This window comes from Myxocyprinus asiaticus, chromosome 26 (genome assembly GCF_019703515.2).
Source record: "Myxocyprinus asiaticus isolate MX2 ecotype Aquarium Trade chromosome 26, UBuf_Myxa_2, whole genome shotgun sequence".
Taxonomy (NCBI): domain Eukaryota; kingdom Metazoa; phylum Chordata; class Actinopteri; order Cypriniformes; family Catostomidae; genus Myxocyprinus; species Myxocyprinus asiaticus.
The window spans coordinates 3,709,371-3,731,823 of NC_059369.1; the positions used below are offsets into that span (position 1 = coordinate 3,709,371).

General features: G+C 41.5%; 1 protein-coding gene across 7 annotated transcripts in view; it reads left to right on the forward strand.

Annotated features, from left to right (window-relative positions):
* Positions 1 to 19,047: 19,047 nt before the first annotated feature.
* Positions 19,048 to 22,453, forward strand: part of LOC127417329 (golgin subfamily B member 1-like) — a 63,499-nt gene continuing 60,093 nt past the window's right edge. For all 7 annotated transcript variants that reach the window (XR_007893255.1, XR_007893256.1, XM_051657278.1 and 4 more), the window contains exons 1-3: positions 19,048 to 19,256; positions 20,258 to 20,321; positions 20,684 to 20,839. Coding sequence is in view for 5 of the 7 variants with exons in the window: in XM_051657278.1 (XP_051513238.1) it covers positions 20,277 to 20,321; positions 20,684 to 20,839 (201 nt within the window). In the remaining 2 variants the exon portion in view is untranslated. The remainder of the gene's footprint in view (positions 19,257 to 20,257; positions 20,322 to 20,683; positions 20,840 to 22,453) is intronic.

The following is a 22,453-nucleotide window of genomic DNA, read 5'->3' on the forward strand; positions in this document are numbered from 1 at the left end:
AGGAGAAGTAGTAAATGGGGAAGATGGAGTAAGACGCCCCCCTTAAGAACAATGTGCATTTACTTTTAAATTCTAACATAAAGTATATAGATATACATTTAGCATATACAGGATGCTGATACATCATCTAATATACACTACCGTTCAAAAGTTTGGGGTCACTTGCCTGAAAAGTTTCTCATGATCTTAAAAATCTTTTGATCTGAAGGCGTATGCTTAAATGTTTGAAATTAGTTTTGTAGACAAAAATATAATTGTGCCAACATATTAATATATTTAATTACAAAACTAAAATTTTATTAAAAAAAATAAAAAAAATGTACTGAATAATTAAGAAAAGCAGCCACTAAGTGCCCAGCATATAGATGGGAACTCCTTCAATACTGTTTAAAAAGCATCCCAGGGTGATACCTCAAGAAGTTGGTTGAGAAAATGTCAAGAGTACATGTCTGAAAATTTTAGGCAAAGTGTGGCCACTTTGAAGATGCTAAAATATAACATAGTTTTGATTTATTTTGGATTTTGTTTAGTCACAACATAATTCCCATATTTCCATTTCTATTATTCCATAGTTGTGATGACTTTACTATTATTCTAAAATGTGAAAAAAAATGAAAAAAAATAAAGAATGAGTAAGTGACCCTAAACTTTTGAACGGTAGTGTATTATCATGGGAAATAAATAGAAACATTTGCTAATTTAGTTGTCATAGCACTAAATTAAAAATTATGAAAAGGGGCCATCTTACTCTACTAGGGCAAGAAGACCCCCAGGGAAAACGTCATGGTTACTTGTGTAACCTCCGTTCCCTGATGGAGGGAACAAGACATTGTGTCGATGTAGTGACATTAGGGGTCACTCTTGGGAGCCCGAGACACCTCTGGTCTTTGATAAAAGGCCAATGAAAATTGGCGAGTGGTATTTGCATGCCACTCCACCGGACATACGGGTATAAAAGGAGCTGGTATGCAACCACTCATTCAGGTTTTATGCTGAGGAGCCGATATAAGGTCCGGCCATTTCAGCGGGTAGTTCAGCGTTGTGGCAGGAGGGACACAACGTCTCGTTCCCTCCATCAGGGAACGGAGGTTACACAAGTAACCATGACGTTCCCTATCTGTCACTCACTCGACGTTGTGTCGATGTAGTGACACTAGGGGTCCCTATATGAAACGCCACAATTGGCTGAACTGTGTTACGTGAACTGGCGGTGTGTGGTTGGCAGACTACTGTATGCCTCATAGCCAGCACACCAGGTTGACACGTAACCTCCCCCAACATAGTTATGAGTGTCGAACGGCCCTTTGGGAAATAAGTAGAAACATTTGCTAATTTAGTTGTCATAGCACTAAATTAAAAATTATGAAAAGGGGCCATCTTACTCTACTAGGGCAAGAAGCCCCTCAGGGAAAATGTCATGGTTACTTGTGTAACCTCCGTTCCCTGATGGAGGGAACGAGACCCAAGAGATAGAGACAGGCTTGACCCAGTCGTGGCCTCTTTTCCCCTTCTCTTTTTCCACTCCCTAAAAAAGAAGGGGGATTATCTGACTGGGCCGCCAGGTCTAGTCAGGGGGGTGTCCCTCCCAAGGGGAAGACACCGCGGAGACCACGCCTCGCCCAAAGAGGGGGGGGATATTTAAGTGGAAAAATACATCACATGGTCTTTCCAACCATGTGGAGAGTCTTCAAGGTAGATCCTACCCAACGGGGGAGGAGTTACTACAAACATGGAGACTGGGGCAGAGGGGCTCTGCCCAAGGAAGACACAGTTTGCCAACAGGGAAACGAATTAGCGGAAGATATACATCACATGGGGTTAGCCTTACAGGGAACCGCCTCATGCGGAGCACCTACCCCAGAACAGGACTCTTAGTTAGCACGTGTACTGGGTCAGCAGTGAGTCTCTCCGAAAACTCGACTGCCACAGGGCACAGAGGAAGTCAACCAGGGAACAAAACTTGTGAACACTACTGGGAATTAATGGTGCATGTCTTCAGCTCAAAAGGAGGTGGAAGGCGCTATGTACAAGCGATACACCCGGCCGGCTATCCTGGGCTTATCCGCTTGTATTACGTGCCACTACCTGGGACGAAACCGGTTCCACCCGGAGGTTGTAGAACCTTGCAAAGTGTTGGGTGTTGCCCAGCCTGCTGCTCTGCAAATGTCTGTTAGAGAGGCACCCCTGGCCAGGATCCAGGAAGCCGCTACACCCCTGGTAGAATGGGCTCGTAGCCCTACTGGGGGTGGCATGTCCTGGGCGTGATATGCCATAGTTATGGCGTCAATGAGCCAGTGGGCGATCCTCTGCTTGGAGACAGCGCTTCCTTTCCGCTGTGCACCAAAGCAGACAAAGAGCTGCTCAGAGATCCTAAAGCTCTGCGTGCGATCCAAATAGATGCGTAAAGCACGCACCGGACACAGCAACTACAGGGCTGGGTCTGCCTTCTCCTGGGCCAGCGCTTGCAGGTTCACCACCTGGTCCCTAAAAGGGGTGGTGGAAACCTTGGGCACATAGCCCGGTCGGGGTCTCAGGATCACTTGAGAGTAACCCAGACTGAAACTCCAGGCACGTTTCGCTGACAGAGAATGCTTGCAGGTCTGGAGGGCAGTTTTCAAGGAGAGTGCCTTAAACTCGGCTGACTGCAAAGGCTCAAAGGGGCTCTCTGTAGACCCTGAAGAACTACAGAGATGTCCGATGAGGGAACAAGGCGCGGCCTGGGGGGATTCAGCCTCCTGGCATCTCTTAGGAACCTGATGATCAGGTCGTGCTTCCCTAAGGACTTACCATCGACTGCGTCGTGGTGTGCTGTTATGGCGGCAACGTACACCTTCAAGGTGGAAGAGAACAGCCTCTCTCCTGCAGGAAGGAAAGCACTGATCCAACTGCGCATCTCTGGGGGTCTTCCCGTCGGGAAGAACACCACTTAGCGAACAGACGCCACTTAAAGGCATACAGGTGCCTCGTAGAGGGGGCCCTAGCCTGAGTGATCGTGTCTACCACTGCAGGTCCTCTGGCGTCCCGTCCAGGGGCCAGAAATGGAGATTCCAGAGGTCTGGTCACGGATTTCAGATGGTGCCCCGTCCCTGAGAAAGAAGGTCCTTCCTCAGGGGAATTCGCTGGGGGTGGGGGCTGTCGCAAGGAGCGTGAGGTCTGAGAACCACGTCTGGGTGGGCCAGTAGGGTGCTACCAGGACGACATGCTCCTCATCCTCCCTGACCTTGCACAGGGTCTGTGCAAGTAGGCTCACTGGGGGAAACGCATATTTGCACAGGCCAGGGGGCCAGCTGTGTGCCAACGCGTTAATGCCGAGGGGTGCCTCGGTCAGGGCGTACCAAAGCGGGCAGTGAGGAGGATTCTTGGGAGGTGAACAGGTGCACCTGTGCCTTTCCGAATTGACTCCAAATCAGCTGGACCACCTGAGGGTGGAGTCTCCACTCTCCCCTGAGGGTAACCTGTCGTGATAGCTCGTCTGCTGTAGTGTTGAGGTTGCCCGGGATGTGAGTGGTTCGCAGCAACTTGAAGTGCTGCTGACTCCAGAGGAGGAGATGGCGGGCAAGTTGTGACATACAACGAGAGCGCAGACCGCCTTGGCGGTTGACATATGCTACCATTGCCACGTTGTCTGTCTGAACTAACACGTGCTTGCCCTGGATCAATGGCCGAAACCTCTGCAGGGCAGGCAGAATTGCCAACAACTCGAGGCAGTGGATGTGCCAATGCAGTCGCGGGCCCGTCCACAAGCCGGCAGCTGCGTGCCCATTACAAACATCACCCCAGCCCATTTTGGAGGTGTCTGTCATGACCACGACGCACCTGGAGACCAGTTCTAGGGGAACACCTGCCCGTAGAAACGAGAGGTTGGTCCAAGGGCTGAAAAGACGGTGACAGACCGGCATGATGACCACGTGATGTGTCCCGTGGCGCCATGCCCATCTCGGGACTCGAGTCTGAAGCCAGTGCTGAAGCGGTCTCATATGCATCAACCCGAGCTGAGGATGCCATATGCCCCAGGAGCCTCTGAAAAAGTTTCAGTGGAACCGCTGTTTCAGGGAACAAGGAAACCGCTCTTGCTGAACTCTTGAGTACTGCAGCTACTTGGGCATGCAGCGCAATTAAATGCAAAGGTAACAAAAAGATGGAGAGGTCTGCTTACCAGCTCCAGAGCAGTGGGTTTCGTCGTCCCTGGGTCGCCCGTCTCAAGGGCGCTTTAAAGCCTTTCATGGGTTCTGGGCGGCCGCGAGACGGGTGGCGTCTGCTTCCTGCGGTGGGCTCCATGCCGGGGCCGGGCCGAAGGGGCGGGCTGCAGCGGAGCCAGTGCAGTCACTGCAGGGGGACGCCCTTGGCGACGAGCAGATGGGGTGCAGAATTTTGAGCCGTGCTGGGGCAGGATATACCGGATATTCTCCATCTACTGCTCCACCGTTGAGAACTGCTAAAGTCCTCGAAGCAGCAGACGGAGGCTATCCGGCATATCCTGCACCGGTGTGGCTGCGGTACCCAACAGTTCAGCAAAAGAGCGGTTTCCTCCTTCCCTGGGTCACATACCCAGTGTGCACGGTCGTCATCACAACCACCGTCCATGGGTTTCTCCTTGCAGGATTGGCGCTCCAGCAGCTCTTTGTCTGCTTTGGTGCACAGCGGAAAGGAAGCGCTGTCTCCAAGCAGAGGATTGCCCACTGGCTCATTGACGCCATAGCTATGGCATATCATGCTCAGGACATGCCGCCCCCTGTAAGGCTACGAGCCCATTCTACCAGTGGTGTAGCGGCCTCCTGGGCCCTGGCCAGGGGTGCATCTCTAACAGACATTTGAAGAGCAGCAGGCTGGGCAACACCCAACACCTTTGCAAGGTTCTACAACCTCTGGGTGAAACTGGTTTAGTCCCAGGTAGTGGCACGCAATACAAGCGGATAAGCCCTGGATAGCCAACCAGGTGTATCGCTTGCACATAGCGCCTTTCACCTCCTCTGAGCTGAAGAGGTGCGCCATTAATTCCCAGTAGTGTTCACAAACTATGTTCCCTGGTTGACTTCCTCTCACCCCTGTGGCAGTCGAGTTTTCGGAGAGACTCGCTGCCGGCCCAGTACACGTGCTAACTAAGAGGTGCTCCGCATGTGGCAGTTCCCTGTAAGGTAACCCCATGCGATGTATATCTTCTGCTAATTTGTTTCCCTGTTGGCAAACTGTGTCTTCCTTGGGCAGAGTCCCCTTTGCCACAGTCTCCATGTTTGTAGTAACTCCTCCCCCGTTGGGTAGGATCTACCATGAGACTCTCCATGAGACCATGTGACGTATTTTTCGACTTAAATATCCCCCCCCCCCCCCCCCCTTTGGGCGAGGTGTGGTCTCCGCGGTGTCCACCCCTTGGGGGACAACTGAGTTGGAAAACACTGAGGCGACTATATAATGTGCAATCGGAGTGATTTTAAAATATTTACACATGACAGTGACGCGAAACATGGAATAACTCAAACACAGCGCGGGACTGGTCCAACACAGAGCTGACAGACAGGTATCTGCGTGCTTGTGTGTTATAAATAGGCACTCGCAGTTATGCTGATTGACTCGTCCTGACGGTGAAATAAATTTTATTAAATGGTGCAACTTATGTCATGTGGGCTGCGTTCTTTCTGCACACCCATGAGCAGCTGAGTGCTTACAGTGCAAACACACTTTACAAAATGGGTCAACATGCTCGTCTTGATTATATGTTAATGTAAACACCATCTGTTATGTCAGTTTTGTGAATAATCATGCTTGTAAAATCAAATATATTGTTTTGTATTATATGTTTTGACAGAACACTGTCTGCAGCTCCTTCCATAGTTCCTCTTGCACTAGAAAGTACCTGGTCTCGAGTAGGAGCTAAAAAGTACCTTAAAGGGTTCCTCTAATGGCGAAAAGGAACTATAGTTCCTCGTGTGAACATGACCAGTCCTTCAAAAAGTTCCTGAACTAAGTTCTAGTTTCTGCATTGGGAAAGCACCTTATAGTTCATCTTCACTGTTAGAGGAAACATTTCAGGTACATTTTTACTAAAGACCAGGGACTATCTAGTGCAAGAGGAACTATGGGAGGAGCTACAGCCTGTGTTTGTTCAAAACATATAATACAAAACAACATATTTGATTTTACAAGCATGATTATTCACATAACTGATACAACAGGTGATGTTTACATTAATATATCAAGACGAGCATGTTGACCCATTTTTTAAAGTGTAATTGATGATTCAAAAGTGCAATCAGCACTGCAAGCGCTCACCAGGGGTGACTTGCCACATGAATCCACCTGGCAGTCACTCTTCTCGCTTTACTGTTCAGGCGTGAGTCAGCACTACAAGAGCTCAGCTCACAGGGGTGCAGAGAGCACGCAGCCCACACAACTTAAGTTGCACCATTTAATACAATTTATTTTATCATTCAGGAGGAGTCTATCAGCATAACTGCGAGCACCTATTTATAACACACAAGTATGCAGTTTCCTGTCCAGTGCCGCGCTGTTTGATTTAATGTTTCTCATCACTATCATGTGTAAATACAGTAAACAGTCACTTCAGTGTTTACAATCATTCTGCACAGCGTTCATAATGTGCAAACACGACCAGTCCCTCAAAATTCCTGAACTAGTTTTTATTTCCTGCAGTGGGAAAGTGCCTTTTGTTACTACACTGATTTATTTTAGTTGGTAGGGGGAAGGGTGCATTGTTAAAAAAAAAAAACTACCCAACACCTAGATAACCCCAACCACCCATAAATGAGGATTAACTGAGATAATGAGTTTTTAAAAATGTTGTTAATTGTCATTTCCTCCCCTAATGTCATTCCAAACTTTTATGACTTTCTGTATTCAGCAGAACACAAAAGATATTTTGAAGAATGTTTTCATCCAGAAAAGGTCTGAGGTGACTAAAATATGCTCCATTCTTCAAAAAAACATCTTTTGTGTTCTGTGGAAAGAGGGAATGGTTGGGAATGACATTGGGGTGAGGAAATAACAGATTTTTAATTTTTGGGTGAACTATCCCTGTAATTTAAATACACATCCAAATCAAACTTTCCTTGTTGTATTTGAGAAAATTGGATCTGAAGGTTCTAAACTTTTTTTTATAAATTGACAAAATTAGAACAATGATTCAGACTTAATTATGACACAAATAAAAGGCTGAGTTAAAATATTAAATTAAATTTTCAGCATTTTAGCGATATGCTCTCTTTTTTTCTAAATCTGTTATCTTTAAGATTGTGTAGAAGCATATTTTAAAGCTTTACTTTTTTTTAAAGCACAGATTCTGAAGAGGAATCTATCAAGGGCATGACTGCTGGAATCCTTGCAGTTGTGTATGATGTGAGTGAGCCAATTCCATCTGTCTGCACTGGACTCAAGATGGCGCCGAGTATGGCTGCTGCGTTGCGAGCTCCGACGCAACATTGTAGTGTTTTGTTTGTTTTGTTTACTATTCTTATGTTTTTTGTCTGGGATGTTGTCTGCCTTATTGTCTACAACAGACAAACACTTTTGGACATTGGTTCTGCAATTACACACTGTAAACCGGACTTCAAATTCCTCAGTGCCGACCCGCTGTTTACAAACACATCAGCGGAGCCCTTTGTCTGGGCTGCCCGGCCGCGGAAACGCAGGAGGAAAAGGGGAAAGAGAGCCGGCGTTCTCATCAGAGTAAGACGTCGTGCAAATCGACCCCCACTACCCAGTATTCTACTGGCAAATGTTCAGTCTCTGGACAACAAGCTCTGCGAGCTGAAAGCGCAGATCTCTTTCCAACGAGAGACGAGGGACTGCTGCATTATCTGCTTAACAGAAACTTGGATGTCTGCGGAGATTCCAGACTCAGCCATTGAATCCGCGGGGTTCTCTGTGCACCGAGCGGACAGAGCGAAAGACCTCTCAGGTAAAAGCAGATGTGGTGGTGTATGTTTTATGATCTACAAATCCTGGTGTGATCAGAGGAACGTACATTCTATCAAGTCTTTCTGCTCTCCTGATCTGGAATTTCTCATGCTTCTGTGTCGACCATTCTGGCTACCGAGAGAATTCACAGCGGTCATTATCACTGCTGTGTACATCCCACCACAAGCTGACACAGACCGGGCACTCAAGGAACTGTATGGGATTATAAGCAAGCAAGAAACCGCGCACCCTGAGGCCGCATTCATTGTGACCGGGGACTTTAACAAAGCCAGTTTCAAATCAGTCTCACCAAAATACCACCAACACATTAGTTTTAACACACGAGGGGACCAGGTTTTTGACCATTGCTACTCTCCCTTCCGGGATGGCTACAAATCCCTCCCCCGCCCACCATTTGGCAAATCGGACCACTCTTCCATTCTGCTTCTGCCCGCTTACAGGCAAAAACTGAAACAGGAAGCACCCACCCTCAGAACGATCCAGTGCTAGTCGGACCAATCAGACTCTACACTACAAGACTGTTTTGATTACGCAGACTGGGAGATGTTCCGGTCCGCCTCTGATGACGACATCGAGCTTCACGCTGATAGCGTAACATGTTTCATCAGAAAGTGCGTAGAGGACGTCGTTCTGACCAAAACAATACGGATCTATCCTTCCATCTATCTGAATACCTTGGATTAATAGCGATGTTCGCGTGGCACTTGATGCCCGGACCTCTGCTTTTAATTCCAGGAATGTGGAGGAGCATAAACAAGCCAGTTATGCCCTTGAAAAACTATCAGAGCAGCAAAACGTCAGTAGAGGAACAAGACTGAAGGACAGTTCAACACCACCAACTCTAGAAGCATGTGGCAGGGAATTAACATCATCACGGACTTTAAAGGGAATACAAACTCCGCCGTGAACACCGCTGCCTCTCTCCCAGATGAGCTAAATACTTTCTATGCTTGTTTCGAGGGAAATAACACCACCCTCGTGGAGGGAAGCTCTCGCGGCCGAAGCTACAGAGGTTAGTTCACTCTCCATCTCTGTAGCGGATGTAACCCGATCCTTCTGACAGGTGAATATCTGCAAAGCCGCGGGTCCAGACGGCATTCCGGGCCGTGTCATCAGAGCGTGCGTGAACCAACTGGTTGGTGTTTTTACAGACATTTTCAACCTTTCCTCTCTTTGTCTGTAGTCCCCACATGCTTTAAAACGTCCACCATTGTGCCTGTTCCAAAGCAATCCAAAATCACTTGCTTAAATGACTGGCGTCCTGTTGCTCTGACCCCCATCATCAGCAAATGCTTTGAGAGACTAATCAGAGATTACATCTGCTCTGTGCTGCCTCCATCACTAGACCCATTGCAGTTTGCTTACCGCAAAAACCGCTCCACTGATGATGCCATTGCATCTACAATACACACTGCTCTCTCCCACCTGGAAAAAAAGAACACTTATGTGAGAATGCTGTTTGTAGACTACAGCTCAGCATTCAACACCATAGTGCCCTCCAAGCTTGATAAGAAACTCCGGGCTCTGGGCTTAAACAGCTCGCTGTGTAGCTGGATCCTGGACTTCCTGTCAAGCAGACGATAGGTGGTTAGAATGGGCAGCAACATCTCCTCATCACTGACCCTCAACACTGGAGCCCCGCAGGGCTGTGTTCTCAGCCCACTCCTGTATTCCCTGTACACACATGACTGTGTGGCAACACATAGCTCCAATGCCATCTTTAAGTTTGCTGATGATACGTCGGTGGTAGGTCTGATCACTGACAATGATAAAACAGCCTACAGAGAGGAGGTGCACACTCTGACACACTGGTGTCAGGAGCACAACCTCTCCCTCAACGTCAGTGAGACAAAGGAGCTTGTGGTGGACTTCAGGAGAAAAGATGGAGAACACAGTCCCATCACCATCAATGGAGCACCAGTGGAGATAGTCAGCAGCTTCAAGTTCCTGGGTGTCCACATCACTGAGGAACTCACATGGTCCATCCACACTGAAGTTGTTGTGAAGAAGGCTCATCAGCGCCTCTTCTTCCTGAGATGGCTGAGGAAGTTTGGAATGAACCACCACATCCTCACACGGTTCTACACCTGCACTGTAGAGAGTATCCTGACTGGCTGCATCTCCGCCTGGTACGGCAATAGCACAGCCCACAACCGCAAAGCCCTGCAAAGGGTAGTGCGAACTGCCAAACACATCATCGGAGGTGAGCTTCCCTCCCTCCAGGACATATATACCAGGTGGTGTGTGAAAAAAGCTCAGAGGATCATCAGAGACTCCAGCCACCCGAGCCATGGGCTGTTCTCACTGCTACCATCAGGCAGGCGGTATCGCAGCATCAGGACCCACACCAGCCGACTACACGACAGCTTCTTCCCCCAAGCAATCAGACTTTTGAACTCTTGATCTCCCACGATCAATATACATCAGCACTACACTTTATTAATCTTATTATCTCACACCGGACTGTCATAAATGATATTATTATATATTATATTCTCTCTTAACAACACACTGGCAACTTACTATCAACTGACAGCCTGAATGTCAATACAGTACAATACAACCTACTGTACATTTTATATATACTATATATACTATTTTTATTGTATAATGTGTATTCTATATTGTGTGTATTGTATACTGTACATTGTATGTTATTATTTGTATATTGTGTTATGTGTAATTATGTGTATATTAGATTTTAAATCGAGTAGTGTTAATCTGATGTTTATTGTAAATTGGTATATGTCTCATCACTGTCACGACTACTATGTTGCTTGGAACTGCACCCAAGAATTTCACACACTATTGCACTTATGTATATGGTTGTGTGACAATAAAAGTGCTTTGATTTGATTTGATGTGGCCTTGGTGATCGAAGAACAAATAGTCCTGCGCAATCTTGGTGATGTACCAACTGCTTTCACCAATTTGATTGGACTACTCTATGCACTTAACATAAACTACCCCAAATTCACTTCTGAGGTAATTCAGAGGCTGTTCATGGACACTGGAGCTGATTCCTGCAGCGCAAGAGTCCACTCACTCAAAAATAAGTTGCTGAAGTAGAGATGGGTATTGTTCAGAAAGAGATTGCATGTTGTTAAAGTTTTACACGCATTTCTCAAAAATATTTCCTGTTGTTAAGGTGTTTTTAAAAGATTGTATTTTATTTGTTTCCAAAAAAGTAATATAATTTTAATTCATTTGTAATTTAATTATTTTTTAATTTCGGGTTTTATTTGGAAACAAAGACAAGGTTGTTTTTTCACTAACATTAAGTTTTGTTCTTTCATTATACAAAGTTTATTACAGAGATTAGCACTTAAATTTCTAAATGTTTTAATATATGATTTGCTCTGAACTTTATATTTGTAAGGGAAAAAATAATAATAAAACATTTTGTAGATTTCAGATTTATTTATTTTTTACAGATTTTTGGGCATTTTTAAAATGGTTGCAGTTAAAAATATTTGGTTGAACTTGCTAATGTTAGTTCAGAAATTTAGGTACAAAGTTGAATGAACATGAACTTTGGTTCTGAAAACTTGAAGACATAAGTTCACTTTACTTTTATAAAGTTATTTAAACTAAACTCAATAAGTTGATGTTACTTTAAATAAGTGGTTGGGTCAATGAATTATTTAATTTTGTCAACAAAACTTGTTAAATTAAAATGACTTAATATTCAAAGCAAACTCAAATTAACCTATAACAGCAAAGGATTGAAGTTGCTCGTGGGGGATAATTTGAGTCTTCTGAGGTGCTGTGGTAGACGGATGCATAATTCCAATTTTGTTTCTGATGATTTCGATTGTATCAGTAAAGAAATTCATTAGTACTATGCTGCGATGGAATATCTGGTTCAATAGAAGTTTTATTCCTAACCAATTTAGCCACAGTACTGAATAAACACCTAGGATTTTTGTGGTTATTTTCTATGAGTTTGCTCAAATATGCAGACCTGGCAGTTTGTTGAGATGTCTGTAGTTTGAGATGCACCGCGAAATACCTCTAATTTTGTAATCTTCCAATTACACTCCATTTTCCGAGCTGCTCTCTTGAGAGCATGAGTGTGATCATTGTACCATGGTGTGGGATTTTTCTCTTTAACTTTCTTTAATCTAAGGGGGCGACACTATCTAGAGTGCTAGAGAAGACTGTATTTATATTTTCTGTGACAACATCAAGTTCTTCTGAACTTTTTGTCGTACTGAGTATTTGAGACAAGTCTGGAAGATTATTAGTGAAGCTATCTTTAGTTTTTGAAAGAATAGTTCTACCTGAACGATAACGTTGCATAGATTGAGTGAACCTTGCTAAGCGCAGCATGCAAGAGACGAGGTAATGATCTGAGATATCCTTGCTCTGTGGCAGAATTTCATTATTATCAACATCAATTCCAGATGACAAAATTAGATCTAGCATATGATTTTGGTGATGGGTTGGGCCTGTTACATTTTGTCTAACACCAACAGAGTTGAGAATATCTATAAATGCTTATTCCAGTGTATCATTTTCGTTATGTTTGTGGATGTTGAAGTCACCGATGATTAAAGCTCTATCTACAGCAACTACTAGATCTGACAGAAAATCAGCAAATTCTGGAATTCAGTATATGCCCTGGTGGTCTATATACAGTTGAAAGAACAAAAGATGACAAAGATTTTTTATTTATATCTGACAATGTCACATTATCAGTTCAAAAGAATTAAACTTATATCCTGACCTTTGAGTAACACCAAAAATATCACTGTAAATTGTAGCAACACCTCCTCCTCAACCTTTCAGACAAGGCTCATGTTTATAACAATAACCTGAGGGAGTAGACTCATCTAAACTAATATATTCATCTGTTTTAAGACAGCTTTCAGTCAAACAGAGCGCATCCAAACTATGATCTGTAATAATATAAAGTTAGTGATTTGGATGAAAGCAACCAATGTTTAGTAGCCCTACCTTTATATGTTGTTTATCTTCAGTTTTTTTTTTTTTTAGTTTTTTTTTTAAAGTTTGACATCAATAAAAACTTTCCTAAATGACTTAATGAGGGTTTTGTGTTTGATAGATCGGGGAACAGACACAGTCTCTATATGATATATAGGTGATACATTCCCTATGTGTTGTAGTTTATGTGACCTGTGTGATGTCTCAGGGTAGCTAGTAGCTGTTCAGATTAGCCAGTTTGTCTGCTTCCTGACCTGGGCCCCAGTTATTCAAATACTATCACTATTAAGACTATGAGCCATATTACTAGAAAGGAGAGCAGTCTACCTGACCTTTCAGGTCAGGTCTACCCCAAAAACTCTTCCAATTGTCTATAAATCTTATGCTATTCTCCGGACACCACTCAGACATACAGCCATTTAGTGACACTAATCTACTATAAACCTCGTTACCACGACGAGCAGGGAGGAGACCAGAGCAAATTGCAGTGTCTGACATAGTTTTTGCAAGTTCACACACCTCTTCAAAATTATCTTTAGTGATCTCCAACTGGCAAAGCTGGACATTGTTAGTGCCGACATGAATAACAATCTTAGAAAATCTACATTTAGTATTAGCCAGCACATGTAAATATGATCTGATGTCAGAAGCTCTGGCACCCGAAATGCGTTTAACAATTTAAAATTTCCATGTCCATTTCCACAATAGAATCACCTATAACAAGGGCGCTTTCAATATGATTCTCAGTTGGTGCATCACTGAGTGTGGAGAATCGATTGGAAATCCTAACAGGAACGGGAGAGTGGTGTAGCTTTGCTAAGCAAGTATGCTGCCGAGATGTCACCCAAACGCCCTGCTGCGGGGGCTCTACAGCTGGAACAAAAGTGTGTGTGTTGCTTGCTGTTCTACCCGCATCCGAAACAGTATCTAGTGGTTTCTCTTTCTCACTGACCTCCACTGGTGTTCGGATGCATGTCTCTAACTCATTAACCTTCTCCATCAGCTTGACTAATTCCTTACATTTATCACATTTAAATCCCTCACTGCTGACAGAAGAAGCTATAGTAAACATGTGACATGTAGTGCAAGAAGCAATAACGTGAGGTGATGCCATGACTTACTGCAATTGTTTGTAGTTGTTGTGGTGGTGGTTTTTGATCAGCGGGGGTTTGAGATTGATGTGAAACCCTCACATAATTGTTTGATGTTGTTGTGGTGGTTCCTGATGACCAGTGGTTTGAGATAGATGCAATCATCCACGTTAAAAATGCGTGTGGTAAAAATACACAATTTAATCGCAATAAAATTAGGAAGGCAGGTGTGTGCGGTAAAATGTTGTAATTTTAAATACCTCTTTGTGGGAAGCAACTGAGATAAATTTAGGTAATTCACTATGTTGGACTCATTTCAGTTATTCAGTTATTTCAGTTTCACACTGATCATTTTAATATTTTCTAAACTTTAACTTTAGCTCAGTCATTTATCTGACTTTCACTTGCGAATGTCCTATGAGGCCATGTTACATTAAAATTAAGATTGTAAATTGATGCCAGAGTTTAAATACAAAGTCACATGACCTCAGTATTTGCAGAGACTCAACTGTCAATAATGTTTACAGAAATTTGGCCAAATTACTTATTGCTGCTCTCCCAAGCCTCTCAAATGCTTGTATACCCCAGGATACAAAAACCTTTGTAGGGTTTTAAAGGCATCAGAATAGTTGCTACAGTTATGGGAATACTGCTGTGACCAGATAAGATTTGATACTTTGAAATGAGAATGGCTATGTTTAAATTGTATTGTTTTTATATTGCAAGTTTGCTGTAAGCCCCAGTTGAAGACACAGAGAACATACAGGTGTTGGCTTTAACCTGTGTCAACCTGGACAGACATCTATTCCAGTCCTACCTACACCAGATCAGACTTCTCTCTGCTTTTATATGGATGGCTGTCAACTAGCAAGTTCTCTTCAGAATAGGCCTTTATCATTGCCGGTATGTCACCACATCCGGCTCAGAATAGTAGCATAATCAAACATCCGCCCATAGTTTGGTCTATGGACAGTCGCCAGTTTTTATAAATTAATTAAACTGATTAGATGCACTTGCAGTAATCATCAGCCATTGAAATAGTTTCTTTGGCTTAACACAGCACTTCACCATGTGTGTCATCTTCCACTTCAATGTATAACAGTATCTGAGCAGGGCGATTATCAGGGCAAAGTTTTCCCAGTTCATGAGGAGCTGCACGCTGTTCAGGTCAAGTCTGAAGACACAGCTTTTAATAATTTTAATGTCAATGTTTTCACTTTTGCAGCATGTTCATCTCACATTTGTATTTGAAATATTATACAGTTTTAGACACCACGATATTTTCATTTCTTATTTTTTTATTTACATTGCATTCGCTTCGTCATCACACTCAAACCGCGAAGATATAACTCCACGTTTACAACGATTAAAAAAGTTATTTCCTGTATTCGAAACCTGGTATGGAAATGTTTCTTTATTTGAACATTTTAAATTGATCTTATAACATACCTGGAGAAGCAATGTGATCATTGTCATTGCTTATATTCTGTACAATATTTACTCTGAATATATATATATATATTGTGACATTCTGTATACTCCTGTCTTGTTCTAATGCTCTTTAATGTGTAAATGTACTTTTGTACCATATTCTTGCATTCCTCTAATAAAAAACATACTTACAGTGTACTGTGTGAAGTGCTGCCTACTCATTAATCTGCTTTAAAATCATAAAAAGTATCAAATAACATGACACTGTCTTTCTTTGTTTCATCATCCATGAGTAATGATTGGAAGGTGAGGTCTGTTTAGATTAAGTATTTAAGATGAATTGTACATAAAATAGACCCTAATAAATCTGTGCTATGGGCACTGCCATTGAAAGAGACTGTAGCGGAAGTTGTTTTATGCTACAAAGCAAAGCGTCTGCTGTGCAAACGGGGAAGTGTGATAAAGGCCTATTAGATGTGTGTAAATATAACTCAGGGACATAAAGAACTGAATATTGCAAGAGCAAATAACTTGCCTTCAGAAATAAATGGTAATTGCAAAGGAAAATTGTTCATCCATTATTTTTCTCTGTCCTCTATTTTCAAAGGTAACATTTCATTTATAACATTATTTATAAAGTGCGTACTCTGTGAGGCATAATAAAAAAAAAAAAATCCTGTCATCTACAGGATGATCACACATCGATCAGTCAACTACAACTGTCAACCACACATACGTATGTTCTTCCTACAGAGCCCCTTTCTAAAATAGTTTTGCATGCCCTCGCAATATGTTTTGCTTTCCCTTGCAAAAAACTGACAATGGTATTTTCTTTAGTAATATTGTAGTAACCATGGTTAATCTTGTGGTTATGGTGTTACTACAAATACCAAGGTCAAACTATGGTTTCTGTAGTAAAACCATGTTTAGTTTTCATAACAGTTAACTATGGTTTTATTACAGTAGTACCCACAGTTAAACTGTGGTATTTGTAGTAAAACCAGTGGAACCATGAAACTATGATTTTTATTACTATAGTTTTTAATGTCCTGTATTATTACTTTGGTTTCAGTACAGATATGTTTGAAATATGCTTACTGTAGTAAAACCATGGTACATTTTGTGATTATGGTTTTACTACAAACACCATAGTTTAACTATGCGAAACTTATTGCGAAGGAACACAAACTATTTCTGCTTCTTAAGGGGCTCAGTATGTTCCAGTATGTGTGACTTTCTATTCTAGAAGATATTAAAATATTCAGTCTTAGTCACCATTCACTTTTATATTTTATGATGACTGAGAATGTCAGTCCTTAATGTTGTTTAAGCCTTGTATCTCCTTTTGCATTCCACAGAATAAAAAAGTCATATAGGTTCAAAACAACACAAGGGTGTGTATATGATGACAGAATAAAAAAAAATAAAAAAAATGTGGTGTAACTTTTAGACTTGTTAAATTAGCATACTGTAATTTGTTTATGATGCATCCATCTGTGATTGCAGAAGTGTGAAGGCACTTTCCTATATTTGGCTGTTTTGTCTTAAGATTGGCATTTGTGGACTTGCATTAGCATGGTTTAGGTCCTATTTAACAGACCACTACCACTTTGTATGTTTAAATGAGGAATTGTCAAATCAAACAAAAGTTAAGTATGGAGTGCCACACAGATCAGTTTTAGGGCCTCTGCTTTTCTCCTTATATATGCTTCCTCTGGGAAATATTATCAGGAATCATAAAATAAGTTTCCACTGTTATGCAGACGATACCCAACTTTATATTTCTTTGAAACCTGACAAAATTTCACAATTCTCCAAATTAGCAGAGTGTATCAATGAAATCAAAGATTGGATGGCTAGAAATTTCCTTCTACTCAATTCCGACAAAACAGAGGTACTAGTTATTGGACCAAAAACCTCTAAAACAAGCCGCTAAAATATAATTTGACTCTCGATGGTTACATTGTCTTCTACAGCGAACAACTTAGGTGTTATATTTGATACCAATCTGTCCTTTGAAAATCACATTTCCAATGTTTGTAGAACAGCATTCTTCCACCTCAGAAATCTTGCTAAGTTATGACACATGCTCTCTGTTGCTGAAAAACTAATTAATGTGTTCATGACCTCAAGACTAGATTATTGTAATGCATTACTGGGAGGATGTCCAGTAAGTTCAATAAATAACCTTCAATTGGTTCAAAATGCAGCTGCCAGAGTGCTGACTACAACCAAGAAATATGATCATATTAGCCCCATTTTATCATCGTTACATTGGCAACCTGTTAAATTCAATTTTAATTTAAAATTTTAGTTTACTACTTTTAAAGCTTTGAATGGTCTAGCTCCGCAGTACTTAAGTGACCTTCTGCTACGCTATATTCCATCACGTTCATTACGATCACAAAATTCTGGCCTGTTAATAGTTCCTAGAATATCAAAATCCACAAAAGGAGGTAGATCCTTTTCATATTTTGCTCCTAAATTATGGAATAGTCTCCCTAACACTGTTCGGGACACAGACACACTCACTGAGTTTAATTCTAAAGACTCATCTATTTAGCCAGGCATACACCTAATTTATCCATCAACTCACAATTATCTGCTTTAGTCAGACCTGACGGAACTATAAATCTGCAAAAAATTTAATGGCATCTACACTGATAGTATACTATTTGTTTCCCAGCCTCAACCTCAGGATTCATATCCAGAGGTTACCAGAGCCTGCCAGATCCAGCTCCATTCCTGCTTGTTGTCGGAATCCACTGCTATGTGTCTCTGAGAGATGACGAATAAATGCAACCGGTGCCAGCCAGACATCACTTCAGTCTGTTACAATGGACTTCAGAGGATGGACAGATGCCAACTCCAACCATAAGACATAGAGTAAAATACTAGCAGTAAAAAAAAAAGGACGTTCAAAGGACTGGTAGGACCGAATGTTCGTTGGAAGTCCTGCAAACGTCACCATGAACTGAACGTCCTTTTAACGTTTAAAAAACCCTAAACGAAGACATTCAGGGTACGTTCACAGTGGCCATTCAGGGGACGTTCTGGTGACCTTTTTTTGTTAGCTGGGAAGTGTTTTGAATCGTTCTGATGAAATAGAGTATATATATAAAAAATAAATAATTCCAATAAATTTCAGTTGACAAAAAACTTCAGTTATCTAGGAGCTTTATACCATTATTAAGCGACATGATAAGTGTGGTTGAGAAACAGATCAATATTTAAGTCCTTTTTTATTATTAATCTCTACTTTCACTTTCTTCTTTTGTTTTGGCTATTGGCATTCTTTGTGTATATCACCACACATGCATATGTTGGCATGCCTTTAAAGCAGTTACAAGGCCGACGACAGATTAACAGTTGATTTAGCCTTTGGATTAATGCTCAAGGTCATGACACAAGGTGTTTTTTAGAAAGAGAATTTGTTTCTTCAAATCAGATTTCCACTTTGTTTTCAGTGTAATTTAACAACACTTCACTCTAGGATATTTTTAGGAAATTTCCAAAGCAAGAATAAATAATGATTTGATAAATTACTTGTTTTTGTTTGTTTTGTCCATATACAATCCAGTCCAGTAGGCGGAAATGCACCTCTTACGTTGGTTTGCCAACCGCCATTACAAGACCAGAAGAAGAAGAGGAAGTGCATGCGCAGAACGTACGCGTTTATCTTCCTGCATAGATAAAGCTTATTCACATTCATTAACTGAGAATAAAGTTACAGTATCTCCAGTGCGGAATGCAACAAATGTGTTAGACATGTTAAACATGTAAGAGTGAGCATATCGCCTTTGTGTGCTGTGGTCGAAATGCGACGCGATATATGTCCGTGTTATTGAAAGACAGGTAAGATTGTGTAAACATCTGAACACCCCTGACGTGTTTCATCATTTAATATTATTAGTCACGTCGGTCTGAACATTTTCACTTTTAAATGTATAAGGTCGTATTTTTTTATCTTCTCAAGCTAATGCACAGTTAAGAACATCTTTATATGTTTAATCTCGTGTTTAACCCGTTTTCTTAGTGTCTTAGTTAATTATATATATATATATATATATATATATATATATATATATATATATATATATATATATATGGTTCTTGAACAGAAAGTTGTAAAGGTAATGCCATGGTGTTTTGGAGGTCACATACCATGGTATTATTTGAAGTACCCTGGAATACCATGGTATATTAATGGTAATTTTTCAGTGCCTTGTTTGACCAGACTTATTGATATAGTTGACGTTGAGTAACAATATTTTTTAGATATTAAAAATAATTTTTTTTCTGACTGAACACAGACAGCATTATGCCCCCCAGAATTATAGCTCATGTTCATTGTAAAGTAATAGTTAACCTAAAAAATGAAAATTCTCTCATCATCCTTATGCCATCCCAGATGTGTATGACTTTCTTTCTTCAGCAGAACACAAATGAAGATTTTTAAAAGAATATTTCAGTTCTGTAGGTCCATACAATGCAAGTGAATGGTGAACAGACCTTTTTAGCTCCAAAAATCACATAAATTAAACATTAGAAACATTAAAGTAATCCATAAGACTTTAGTGGTTTAATCCATGTCTTCAGAAGTGAAATCATAGATGTGGGTGAGAAACAGATCAATATTTAAGTCCTTTTTTATTATCAGTGTCCACTTTCACTTTTACATTCCTCTCTTGTTTTTGTCGATTTGCATTCTTCGTACATATCGCTACCTACTGGCTGGTCTGAGGTGGACATTTATGGTAAAAAAGGACTATAAATATGTTTCTCACCCACACCTATCATATCACTTCAGGAGAACCTCATGATACTAAAACTGTTGCTGTGATATCTTGTCATAGGCCATAGGCTCTGTCAACAATGCTGAAGTGGTTTTCGGCAGATGAGGGCGGCTCTGCCCATGGAGTGAGTATTAATCAATTGTTTAAATGTCTTGTAATGTAGAGGATTTTCTGTGATGTATGCTGCCTCATTCTGGGAAACCAGCCTAACATGTTTAGTGTGGGACTGACAAGCAGCGTAGTGCTTCTTTTTTTATCAGGAATAGGTCAGGAAATGCCGGGTTTTTTTTTTTTTTTTTTTTTTTTGCTTTGTGCGCTGTAATAATTGACATAATCTTTTAGGGGGCATGGCGCTTCTTAGTTAGAAAAACCTTGACCAACATTTATGGAGGGCAAAGGAAATGTTTCTGTTGCATGTCAAAACAAAGTCAGAAAATGCCATGCTTGAGCTGAACACTTCATATTAAATGTTCATATCCGTCTCAGGCCCCTGGCTCTCCGCTGGTGGATGTGAGCGTCAATGCCCCAACGCTCTCTGAGGTCACTGAGCGGCTAATGCAGATGGAGGAACTGGTGACTCAGTTAAAAGAGCTGATCAGGGAGAAAGATGCAACACTCTGCAGCAAAGATGAACAACTTAAGGTACTTTTTCACAAAAAAAGTGGTGACTGAGACTAAACGTTTTGTTTAACATCTCCTTTTTTGTTCCATGGCAGAGAAAAATCTCAAAACAGACAGACACAAAACAGACAGAAAACAGACTCAAGGGTAACCAGTGATGAAAGACATTTCATTTTTGAATGAACTGCCCTTTAACTATCTGTTCAAGTATTTGTTAAAGGTATCTGCCAAGAAAAAATATATAATATAATAATATATTATTCAGCACATGCTAGACCTTATTCACAGATTATTAAATCTTTGATTTTTAATGGGAATGACAACGAGGCGGTGAGGGATAGACGTACAGTCTCTTCAATGAGCTGTATTGCAGTTTAAAGTGTTTTTGGATCGTTTTTGGATCGTTCCACGGACAAAACATTGAAAATATACCTTTCCAAGTACATTCAGTAGACAAGAAACTCCGGAAAACATGAGTTGTGGAAAATCAGATGGGATCTTGGAGCTTTTTACAGATTTATACCGTTCGTGCCATTGAAGAGATGTGAGTCTATCCCTCACAGCCTTGTTTCCATTCCCATTAAAAATCAAATATGAGGGGGCCTGGGTAGCTCAGTGGCATCACCCCTGGAGTTCGCGAGTTCGAATCCCAGGGCGTGCTGAGTGACTCCAGCCAGGTCTCCTAAGCAACCAAATTGGCCCAGTTGCTAGGGAGAGTAGAGTCACATGGGGTAACCTCCTCGTGGTCGCTGTAATGTGGTTTGTTCTCAGTGGGGCGCGTGGTGAGTTGAGCATGGTTGCCGCGGTGGATGCCGTGAATCCTCCACACGCGCTGTGTCTCTGTGGCAACGCGCTCAACAAGCCACGTGATAAGATGCACGGATTGACGGTCTCAGACGCGGAGGCAACTGGGATTCGTCCTCCGCCACCCAGACTGAGGCGAGTCACTACGCCACCATGAGGACTAAAAAGAACATTGGGAACTGGGCATTTCAAATTGGGAGAAAATATAAATAAAAAATCAAATATGGCGTAGTGTGAATAAGATCTATTGCGTCAAATCTTGCTGGAAAACAAGTGACTAAAGAGAAGGGTCAGAATATAGGCTACATACTTTAGGCTACATGCATTCATAATGAATTCATTTAGAGTTTTAATGTTGTATTATATTATTTAAAAAAGAAAACACATAAATGCACAATATACAAAACATGTCCAGAGACATCCAAGTAGCCTCAGTGGGTTTGTAATTACCTGCTAATTAACTATTTAATGTGATTTTGTTTTTTTGTTTTTTTTTTTATAGCGAATTTTTCTTTTATTTGGCCTTAAAAGTCTTAAAAAGTCTTACATTTTGTTCTTTCGAACCTGCAGATACCCTGTGTAAGCAAATTCAGTTACATTATAACTGAAATATTCCCATATGAATTGATATGGAAATGAATCGGAATCTAAATGAGAGCTTGTGAATGTGAATCAAATCGAATCGGGAAATCTGTATCAATACCCAGCCCATGTGTTAACATGACTCTAGTGAGTGATTTTATCCCACTAATCTTGTCTGTGTAAAGTTACATCCAATATTTCAACTTAATGCCAATAAACCCTGTAATTCTGTGATTTACACACAATCTG